General features: G+C 41.0%; 1 protein-coding gene across 1 annotated transcript; it reads left to right on the plus strand.

Annotated features, from left to right (window-relative positions):
- Window positions 1–726: 726 nt before the first annotated feature.
- Window positions 727–11,913, plus strand: LOC124271403 (cytidine deaminase-like). The gene is made up of 5 exons (XM_046706551.1): window positions 727–920; window positions 6,430–6,546; window positions 7,434–7,545; window positions 9,588–9,645; window positions 11,618–11,913. Exons 1-5 carry the CDS (start codon window positions 902–904, stop codon window positions 11,738–11,740), a joined length of 429 nt encoding a protein of 142 aa, XP_046562507.1. The 5' UTR covers window positions 727–901; the 3' UTR covers window positions 11,741–11,913.
- The last annotated feature ends 363 nt before the right edge of the window (window positions 11,914–12,276 follow it).

Genomic DNA, 12,276 nt, shown 5'->3' on the forward strand with positions numbered 1-12,276 from the left:
GCCTGTTTAAGGATACCCACCCGTGAAAATCCGGGTTAGAACTGATCTTCAGCAACCCATGCTTGTCGTAAAATGCGACTAACGGGATCGGGTGGTCAGGCTCGCTGACTTGGTTGACACATGTCATCGGTTCCCAATTGCGTCGATCGGTGCTCATGCTGTTGATCACTGGATTGTCTTGTCCAGATTCGATTATTTACAGACTGCTGCAATATAGCTGGAATATTGCTGAGTGCGGCGTTAAACAACAAACAAACAAACAAAAGGATACCAGTCTACTGCAGATATAAGCGTATCTCGATTTCATTACAATGTTAGTATGAAAACTATGTGGTAAAATAAGATTCATGGAGAATAACAAACGGAAAGTATTTAGAATATTTCACGGATGCGCTGTTTCCGAGACTGACACTGGTTTCCGACATACGAAATGCCATGGCAATATGACCCGTGAAGATCCGGGTGAGAATTGATCTTCAGCAACCAATTCTTGTCGTAAGAGGCGACTAACGGACTGGGTGGTCAGGCTCGCTGACATGGTTGACACATGTCATCGTATCCCATTTGCGTAGATCGATGCTCATGCTGTTGATCACTGGATTATCTGGCTCAGAGTGTTAGCTCAAAAGTTAGCCCATGCCAGTGTCATGTATCGGGACAGCAGTGGCAGGATAGCTAAATTAATGGTCTGCGGAGCTGTTAAGGAGGACTCCCCGAGCACGCTTGCGCACTAGTAGCGAACAGCATGGCGACCATGTGATGTGTACTCACACAAACGTGAATAAAATACTCGTTATACTCCCCGTTGAGTGTAATACTTGACAGCCAGTGACTGTTTGTACTCAGTCGAAAGGGAGTAGTTATCGTCGACAAAACAGCCACACACGGTACAGACTCAACCATGCCCGGATACAGTTACGGTAAGCCTAGTGGAACCAGAGACATATGGTCTCTGACAGAACATGTTGATACTAAACCATTCGTACTTGACGAAATCTATGGCTAAATTCCATTTACTGTTAACTTTCTGTTTGGCGCAGTACACTCGGTGATGTATTTAGACCTTTTCAGAGAGTTGTTATTTTGGCCCCAAATCTGCTGCAAATTGCACTAAAATGTCGCATTTTTTAATTACGGGTTTTGTTTTCATTTCCAAGAATTTATGAAACAACATCGGAATAAATTATTTTTAACATAATAATAATTTTCCCAGTTTGGCTGCTGTTTGGTATTTGGATTGAAATCAGAAACAAATCCTTGAAATTATAATCACAAATATTTAACGATGTGCATTCAGTGGGTTTAGCGAGCCCGGTCGTGTTCATCGAACACACCATTTATTAATCTTTATTTCTGTGAATAAAGTTATTAAAAAAAACCTAAAGCATAATTAAGTGGAATACGAATGCTTGTGCAAGTATTGCTATCTTTAATTTGTTCCAAAAATGAATATGGGTCATTATATGTAGGTCATGTATTATATGTAAGTCAACCCAGTCCATGTCCCGAAGCCAGGTCTCCTTGACATTAACAGTTTGCATAGACACCGCGCACAGGCGTACTTCCGCAAGAACTGCAGCTACATGGAGGCGAGGATGTAGCGGCTGTTGTCATGCAAAATGTGTGCTCACCAGTCACCGTGTTACAGAAGTACTGCATGGTTATCGGCACCCCAACATTGCTTATACGGTCAGATCTTATATGTTAGAGACACAGTTATGTCCTATTAACTTCTTTGAGAGGCGAGGGGAGAGGTGGGGTGTATATTGCTAAGAGCGGCGTAAAACTTAACACACCTCACTCTTAACCCAACTTAGTAGCCAAGTGGTTGAAGCGTTCGCTCATCACGCCATAGACCCGGGTTCGATTCTCATATGGGTACAATGTGTGTGAAGCCCATGCTCATGGTGTCAATCATGGATTGTCTGGTCCAGACTCGGTTTTATACAGACTGCCGCCATATAGCTGGAATATTGCTAAGAGCTGAGTTAAACAACCAACCCAACCAACCAACGCTATCCAGGGTGTTACAGAGGTGAGTTAGACGAACTCCACGTGTTCTGTACACTGATAGTAAAGGTGTCCAAATAACAGGAATATTATTTACAGACCGCCGCCATATATCCGGAATATTGCTGAGTGCGGAGTTAAACGAGAGACAGACACACCATGTTCAAGTAGCCTTCACTTGATATTTCAAACAGTCAAGCATGTGACTGCGCCCATCATAGTATCATAGTAGTTATCAGCGAGAAATTATTCACGTCTGTTAAGATAATGAGGCCGGTCTGAATAAAGTACAATGGCAACCTGGTGACATTGGTTCCATCGCGTCAAAGACGTACTGTAACATATCTAAACAAAGATAGTCCCTAGTATATTTAGTAAGATGTTCTTCAGATAGCTTTGCACTTTATACTGATATATAATTTTATGGATGTTTGAACCATCGTCCTTTCCCTCTCCTACCCGTGAAAATCAGGATTAGAATTGATCTTCACTTACCCATGCTTGTCGTAAGAGTCGACTAACGGATCGGGTGGTCAGGCTCGCTGACTTGGTTGACACATGTCATCGGTTCCCTATTGCGTAGATCGATGCACATGCTGATAATCAATCAATCAATTTATCAAGTCTTCCCCTCTCCTGGTATACGCTCTATATGGATAGATTGAAACAAACACACAAATCAATACAAGAGTGCGATATCGTCACCACTGGAAGCGCTCGTACAATCTTCAATGAATGACGTCATGGCTTCTGACAGTGACCCTTTTGATACTGTCTGTCGTTTTAACATATTGAGAAAGTATGAAAGCCTTTCTGAAACAATAACTATAGATGCCACCGCGTTTAATAGTTTTAAGTATCGAATACCGACAAACCATGTTTATGATGATGATTAAATATAATCTTTTTAAGCCCAATAAGCCCTTAAGCGGCGTTAAACGACAAACCAGCCAATCAACATACACCTTCAGTCGATCTTTGAAGTGTCGAACGTCGCATGACTCGAAGAATTTACGTAGGTCCCTTCAACCTCGCTACAACGGTGTTTGAGGTGAGGTGAAATAGGGTTTAACGTCCTGATTGAGAATATGTCGCTCATATGATGACGTGCATGCATGTGTATGTGTCTGTGCAGCTGCTTGTACTAGCCCAGACTGAAGCTGGTTTTATAGTGCTAGCCCACTGAGATACCATGCCGCAGTGAAGCATGAATACCCCACTCAGACACATTATACTGACTCCGAGCCGACCAGTCCTGGTTGTACCCAAATTAATGCCGAGCGCCAGGCAGGGACCAAAAAGTACCATATTTTAACGTCTTTTGGTATGACGCGGTCGGGTATCGAACCCGCGACCTTCCGCTCTCCGGGCGGACGCTCTAACCACTACACCACGGAGGCGGTCCAACGGTGTTTGGACCTGACAATTTGCACTGTACTACAACTACAATTTATTCAAACATATACATACGTATTTACTAAATGCCAACTGCAATTACCCCACTACTTCAGTCACAAGTCTGAGTTTATCCCACTGGAAATCATGTGACGAAAGTTCATTATCAAATGTCGCCTACAACATCAAAATGAAAATTGTGTTTTTCTCAAAACGATCTTAGGTCTATCACGTGTCGATCTGTGTTGAAGCACCCTGGTACATAAAAAGATGGATCAATTGCAGCCCGGAGAGACATGGTTAAATAACATGTCATTGTGACATGATATTGGGACACTCCGCCCAAAGTCGACCATACACTGCGATAACGAACGGCTTTTTAACATGTATTTTACTTGTATGAGACAAACACCCTCTTATCTCCCAGTAAGAGATACAAGAAATGAGGTCAGTTTAAGACTGGAACCCAGTTTTGAGAGACGGTAACAAAACGTTAGGCCTCTGTTTTAAATAATTTGGTTCATGGGGCTTTGTTTCCGAGTTACAACACATACAATTACTCAAATGGTGTGTTTTCCAATGAAAGCTAAAGGCCTTTGGATTACTTTCACTCTCGTCGTAATGATAATGAATGTATATAGTATCCCATGGACATGAATATGTGCTCACTGGCTTTGTAATATATAAGATACATTCGGAAGTTAGAGAACGGTGTCAAACATTTTGTGGAACAGATGGGTTTTAACGACGTCTTAAACTAGTACTGAAGCCATGTAGATGGTGTCGTAACTGATGAAGATTGTTCCAGAGATTAGGATCTGAAGCTGAGATGGTTAAGACACCCATTGCTATGTTGCTAATTATGTCAGTAGAATGTAGATCTGGTTCACAAAATTTAAATAATATAACGACAAGGTTTGTGTTCACGGACCAGATGTTATGAGTGAGTGAGTTTAGTTTTACGCTGCTTTTAGCTATACATATTCCAGCAATATCACGGCCGGGGACACCAGAAATTGGCTTCACACATTGTGATGTTTTGAGTCAGGGCAGATATTACGGTCACTGTTATGGGCAAGAAAACAATTGTGTCCGCGTTGTTTGACAGGTTGTCAGTTCAGTGATTTGAGAACAGTTGAAATGTGGCTTGTGCAGCGAGTACCGTAACAATCCTAGCTGATGAGGTTTGAATTTTTTCAGTTTGGCCTGTATCAAAGCGTATTAAAATGCATGTGACAGTCAAGCTACTTGGACGGTCACGTGCATTTTAGTTCAAGGACACTTGTACTCTGTGTCATCCCTGCGGAAGGCGCCGGTTTGACTAACGCCTATTCACGGAAATTTTAAATTTTCATAGAACAAAATATCTCCATGTAAATTGAAATGGGGCCCCAGTGAGATGCGAGATTCAGATCCTGGGTAAACACTTGCCTTGCTTCATGTTGGGCTTTTGAATTGCAGAAGGGCTTGGTGGAAAGAAAAAGAAAATGTGGTTCTTGAACTGAGGCATACTCAGCAGCAGTCTATATTAGTTGTTCCGAGTGCACTCGAATGAGCGATCTTTGTTCCTCAAGGGCGATAATTCTCCTTTTGAAATGACGTAAGCGACGGTCAAGCCGCCCGATTTTGGTCTGGTTCCCGACACAATGTGCGATACGACATCTTGCGACATGTAAAGACAGATCCAAGCTATAATACGCTTGAGCCAAGCTGATAGAAAAACGGTCGTTTACACAGAAATACCACTGTATCCCGGGAGACACCAGAAATGGGCTTCACACATTGTACCCATGTGGGGAATCGGAACCCGGGTCTTCTGCGGGACGAGCGAACGCTTTAACCACTAGGCTACCCCACTGCCCCATGTCACGGTATAATAAGCAGACAGCGTAAAACCAATATTCAAACATTTGCATCATTTGATGTGACCTTAACCCCTGTTGGAATTCTGTCCCCCAAATATTGGCCCTTAGCAACCCATGGTGGCTGTAAGAGAAGACATCGTGGGTTCGTATCCAATGTTTGTTCCGAACAGGATTAATTGGAGCCTGTCAGCATGAAACCCAAACCCATGTTGGTTACCTTCTACTGTCGCTGTAGCCCTATGAGTTTTATCCTAGATTCGTTGTCTTGCCACGATATTACTCAGGTAAACTGTTCAACCCACTCACTGGGTCGAGGTGACACTTGGCTCAAGAAGATGTGGAAATTGCAGCGTATATCTTTCATGTGTACTTATTTTTTATGTTAAAGTTTTTTTCGGTATTTTCCCGTTTAACCATCCGAGAAATGGTCGCCGAAGACAAAAACATTCACTGTCAATAGGAACTCCATTTCATGTGTGTACAGTGTACAGGACCATTTGTAAGCATGAGCACAATGTATATTAATTAAAAACGTGTTTATCGTAAAACCCAATGTTGTAACAAATGCATGCGTTGCACAGTGCTAAATGTCAAGTGGGGTGTCTGTCACGGCTGGTCTCATTAAAATCCGGACAGTTAGTGTTTTACCGTAATTATAGTACGTTGCTTGAATTTGAGCCACAAGTTATGACATTTATGGTTCTTTCTTTATCTTGTACATGCCTATCATAACAAATAGCCTGGAAAATAACTGAAGCAAACTACCAATCTCTTTTTTCCTTTTTTTATCAATTTCGAAGCAATAACTATCAATCCAGCTCAATTCATATGTAGAATAAACCAATTGAAGACAAGAGGGTGGTCAGCCTCGCTGACTTGGTTGACACATGTCAGCGTGTCCAAATTAGGTATATCAGTGCTCAAGATGTCAGTCATGCGATTGTCTGGCTATTTACAGACTGCAGTCGTACAGCTGGGAAACTGCTGAGTGCGTATTTATTCAACAAGCAAACAAACAAAACTTTAGACAGGTTTGTTAGTCTATAACCGAGAAAATGACGGGTACTGTGCTAAGCTGGATCCTGTTTCAATAGAAGAGATACACCTCTGCGTACCCCAATGACAGGTTGTTACCCTAGCAGTTCATGTATTGTTCCAGAACAGCTTCAACAGCTCGTGAAGATGAGTCATGAGATGAAGAAAATGGCGTACTGCCCGTACAGCAGGTTCCCAGTCGGGGCCGCGCTGCTAACAGCTGATGGAACTGTTTTCACAGGTAGGTCAGAGTTATCGCCCTTACAAAAGGTACACAGGGACCCTGGTCTCGCCAGTCGAAACATTCATTTTATTGTGGAACAAGCCGGCGACTAGTTTGCCTCGTATGGTCATTTTACCAACTCCTTTCAAACGCTCAAATGGGCCATTTCTGGTGTCCCCTGCCATGATGTTGCCGTTTAACGTTACGTTAGACCAAATTCACTCACTCACTCACTCACTTACTTTACAGTGGAATAAGTCTGGTTTACTACAGTTTTCGAGAGTATTCCATTTCTAATAGGACAAGGGACTTCGTGAATTGGCACCAAGTTTTGTACCTGTATCAGGTAACTTCGAGCCTGAAAAGAGAATACTTTAACGTCTGTTCGGAGCTACGGAAATCGACCCAGTCAATGAATTTAAAAGAAATTTGAAATTTTTGGACTCTGACGCCATAGTCATTGGGATGCGGACTGAATTGGGCCGCATAAAAGTATTCTTGGGCACTTCTTTTATCAAAAGCGACGAGTGAGTAACATTAAGCCTCAGTATTCAGCAACACAACTAGGCCCACGTTTAACCGACTCCCACATACGTAAAAACGGAAAACGTTCTACTTCATTGCATGGATGAAAACGTGTCCTCTATATAAAGTGGGAAATTTGAGGAATATTTATATTAATCTCTGGATGCTGTAGATATGAGCACTCTGAATGAGCACTCGCGCGGGCGCACGCACGCACGGACACACACACGCATACTCATCTTCCATCTCTTTTGCTTATAATGTGATATTTTAAGACGGAGCCCAGTTAGGAGTTTACAAAGGGAACATGACCACCGAGTGGGTCTTTCTTTAATTTTTTTTTGTGTTTAGAAATTTGTCATGTTACTTTGCCTGTATAGGTTGTAACGTTGAAAACGCATCATATAGCCTCGGGATTTGTGCGGAGAGAACAGCCATTGTCAAGGCCGTGTCAGCAGGTCATCAAAAGTTCAAGGCCATAGCTGTCGCAAGGTAACATTGTGAAACTAGAATTGGAAAATGTATTGCGTGAAAGTGATTTTTTGAAATCTTGGATAGCACAGTGACTGTGTAATGAGACACATACATGTAACATAATACAAACTGCTTGGTTTTGTAAGTTACATATTGTTGTAGTAGTAGTCGCGATAGTATTAATAGACGTGGTAGTAGTGGTGGTGGTAGTAGTAAATTGAGTAGTAGTAGTAATAGTAGTAGTAGTAGTAAATTGAGTAGTATAGTAGTAGTAGTAGTATTTAACAATGTTTTAACATTCATGTTTTAATTTGATGTATGGGTATTAAAATTGGTATATATTTTAAGAACAATAATATATGACATTGTTGTGTGTTTAGTTTTCTTTTTGTTGTTTTTTTTCTTTTGTTGTCTATGTTTCTTGCCCTTCATCATAAAACCGTATCATGAATAAATTATCTGATGAAAGACAATAAGTAGCCCTGAAACATCGTCATCTATAAATATACTGAGTCAAAAAAGAAACTTCACATTCTTTCTTCAGGGCACTATAAAAGAACAAGAAGATGGTAAGATGGTTAAATTGTCATTATTCCATTGCTGAGATCTGTGTGATGTACTCGATACACTGACAGTGCCATACACAGGCTACACCGCCGTTCCAAAACATGGGTATACAGAATGTCAAGTCACAAGAATAAAAATGCGAAATATCTCAGTTCAATGTCGTGTATGGCCGCCCTGCGCATTCACCACTGCCAAACACCGTGTCCTCATCGACTGCCTGATGCTTGTGAACACGTGGTTGGGGATTCTGCGACATTGCTCTTGCAAAGCAGCGCCAAGTTCCTGCAAATTCTGAGGTTGGTTCCTAAGACCACGAAGCCTTCCCCCAAGTGCATCCCAGACGTGCTCTATTGGATTAAGGTCAGGGGACCTCAATGGCCAGTCCATGTCGTTGATTCCAGCGTTTTGAAGGAAATTTCGTGTCAACATCGCGGTATGCGGCCGAGCATTATCATGCTGGAACTGTAGACCTGGGCCATGAGCCGCCATGAAAGGAACACGGTAAGCAGCAGCTGTGAGGTTTCCACGGATGACCAGAAGTCGGGAACGGTTGTTCCCACAGAAAGCACCCCACACCATGCAACTTCCGCCCCCGAATCTGTCGACTTCCTGTACACAACATTGGGCATACCGTTCACGACGTCGTCTCCATACTCTATGCCTTGCGTCCGCGAATCTGAGGGTAAACCTGGATTCATCGCTAAAGACGACTCGATTCCAGTCTCTCTGGGTCCATCGGAGGTGACGTTGGGCCCACAGCAGACGTTGACGTTGATGAAACGGCGTCAATATTGGCCCACGATATGGACGTCGAGAATGGAGATTGGCAGCCCGCAACCGATTTCGAATGGTCTGTGAGGACAGTCGACCTCTTAACATCTCAGCCCTGGTTCGTGTAGCCGGCAGAAATCTGTCACGTAGGTGACGTAGGACGATTTGACGGTCTTCTGCTCGTGACGTCACACGTGGACGACCCGACCTTGGGCGATCAGAAGTGGTGCCAGTTTGTTGTAGACGACCTCGCAAGTCATACACAGTACGACGGCTGCATCCCATTGCTCTTGCGACGTCAATAACTGATCTTCCCGCTTGCAACATGCCAACGGCACGTTCACGTTGCACTTTTGACAATCGTGGCATTTCAAGTACCGTTAGAACTGTGGTTTAAAAGTGTTTTTTCACTTCTTGAGGCCAATGCAAACACGTGCATATGAAGAAAACGTCGATGCGAAGATCACGTGATCGACTGCACGTGCAAAACCTGATTTGGCACAAACATCATTTGCACGACGAATGGATGGGTTTGAGTGGGTTTTGCTAACGTTTTTCTAGAGTCGAAAGATAGGGATCCCATTTCGGATACATAGATGTATCATCAGAGAAAAATTATTCATTATTTTTCAAATTACATTTTGTGAAGTTTCTTTTTTGACTCATTATAATAATGTGTGTTCGTGATATTAACCCGATTCATATCCATGTCTGATCAACAGTGATCTGAAGGAAAGGACCATTGTGCCATGTGGTGCATGCCGACAGGTTCTGATGGAGGTGACCCTTCTTTATCTCTGTTTATCTCTTTGTTTATCTCTGTGTTTGTCTCTGTGTTTGTCTCTGTGTTTATCTCTTTGTTTGTCTCAGTGTTTGTCTCTGTGTTTGTCTCTGTGTTTATCTCTGTGTTTATCTCTTTGTTTATCTCAGTGTTTGTCTCTGTGTTTATCTCTGTGTTTGTCTCTGTGTTTCTCTCAGTGTTTGTCTCTGTGTTTATCTCTTTGTTTATCTCTGTGTTTGACTCTGTGTTTATCTCTTTGTTTATCTCTTTGTTTATCTCAGTGTTTGTCTCTGTGTTTATCTCTTTGTTTATCTCTGTTTTTGTCTCTGTGTTTATCTCTTTGTTTATCTCTTTGTTTATCTCTGTGTTTGTCTCTGTGTTTATCTCTTTGTTTATCTCTTTGTTTATCTCTTTGTTTATCTCAGTGTTTATCTCTGTTTGTCTCTTTGTCTCTGTGTTTGTTTGTCTGTGTTTGTTTGTCTCTGTGTTTATCTCTTTGTTTATCTCTGCCTTTGTCTCTTTGTTTACCTCTGTGATTATCTCAGTGTTTATCTCTGTGATTATCTCTTTGTTTACCTCTGTGATTATCTCAGTGTTTATCTGTTTGTTTATCTCTGTGATTATCTCAGTGTTTATCTCTGTGTTTGTCTCTGTGATTATCTCTTTGTTTATCTCTGTGATTATCTCAGTGTTCGTCTCTGTGTTTATCTCAGTTTTTGTCTCTGTGTTTATCTCTTTGTTTATCTGTTTTTATCTCTGTGTTTGTCTCTGTGTTTATCTCTGTGTTTGTCTCTGTGTTTGTCTCTGTGTTTATCTCTGTTTGTCTCTGTTTGTCTCTCCGTTTGTTTTTCTGGTTGTTTGTCTGTTTATCTCTGCGATTATCTCAGTGTTTATCTCTGTGTTTATCTCAGTGTTTATCTCTGTTTGTCTTTGTTTATCTCAGTGTTTATCTCTGTGTTTATATCTTTGTTTATCTCTGTGATTATCTCAGTGTTTATCTGTGTTTGTCTCTGTGTTTGGCTCTGTGTTTCTCTCTGTCTTTATCTCTTTGTTTATCTCTGTGATTATCTCAGTGTTTATCTCTGTTTATCTCTGTGTTTATATCTTTGTTTATCTCTGTGTTTATATCTTTGTTTATCTCAGTGTTTATCTCTGTGTTTATATCTTTGTTTATCTCTGTGTTTATCTCTTTGTTTATCTCTGTGATTATCTCAGTGTTTATCTCTGTTTATATCTTTGTTTATCTCTGTGTTTATATCTTTGTTTATCTCAGTGTTTATCTCTGTGTTTATATCTTTGTTTATCTCTGTGATTATCTCTGTGTTTGTCTCTGTGTTTGGCTCTGTGTTTCTCTCTGTCTTTATCTCTTTGTTTATCCCTTTGTTTATCTCTGTGTTTATCTCTTTGTTTATCTCTGTGTTTATCTCTTTGTTTATCTCTTTGTTTATCACTATATGACCTAACATGGTTGTGGAGGTAGGAAAGTGCTATATTTCACAATGTGGACAAACATACTTTTCGTAATTCTGAAAACCTATTATCAATATTATCGATCTTATTGCTGCTGCTGTTGTTGTTGTTGTTGTTGTTGTTGTTGTTATTAATTCTTCGGCGATGCCCCTTCAACCTTTTGCATAGTTGTTTACAATATCAATTATTGGATTGCCCCAGTGGATGGAAGATTCAGACCTGAGGAAATCTAGACTTACTTCATTGAGGGCTTTAGCATTGCAGAAAGGGCTGGACGGAAGGGGAAATAATCTGCATCAGGGACTATGAGACAGACTAGTTGTGTTGCCGAGTGGGCTAAGCTTTTACTTCAGTTCAGCTAGCAAGGTCCACTTATCGCTGGTTTGAACGCAAACTCGTGGATGTCATCAGCGACATTGTTTGCGATTACAAAGTCTCAGTATTAAGTGCAAACGTATTTTATCTTTTTTAATGATTATAAACTACTGATATTTGTTGCAGTTTGGCGGCGACTGGGATGTAATAATGACGAAACCGGATATGACGTACGAAAAAATGACAACGAAGGAGTTACTTCCCTTGTGCTTTGGACCTACCTATCTACAACGGGAGAGAGCTGTATAAACTGGTTATATTTGCAATCCCGAGAACCATCATAGAGTCATTCTCCAGTCTACCCTGGTTATATAGCCTTCATTTATCAACCTGAGCTGCGTTTTGACAATAAAAGCTATTCTAGTCAGTTAATCGTAGCAGGGAGGGGCGGTTGGGTAGACTGGTGGTTAAAGCTTTCGCTTTAAAAATTCAATTTAAAAAAAATAATTTAAAAAACGTCAAATATAATTAGTCACATTAATGAATAGGAGACCAGTGACCCAGATAGTTTTATTCCAAGGGATTCAAACAAAGTTTATGATTTCGGAAGGTACGCTATCACTACATGTGAAGCAAAACAATTGTAAAACAAATGGAAGGGGGGAAACGTGTGAATGAATATTTTGCATTATGATGAGAATTGTGTTTTGTTTCTCCTTAAATTGATTGGTTGATATAACATTCTGATCTAGTTCTTTATCTTTCTGTCTGTATCAGTTTCCTAAAACTTCTTTGGGACTTATAGGAAACTGAAATATGACCTTATAGATGTTGGAATAGAAAGT

This window comes from Haliotis rubra, unplaced genomic scaffold (genome assembly GCF_003918875.1).
Source record: "Haliotis rubra isolate DU_JTF1 unplaced genomic scaffold, ASM391887v1 Scf16, whole genome shotgun sequence".
In the NCBI taxonomy this organism is placed as follows: domain Eukaryota; kingdom Metazoa; phylum Mollusca; class Gastropoda; order Lepetellida; family Haliotidae; genus Haliotis; species Haliotis rubra.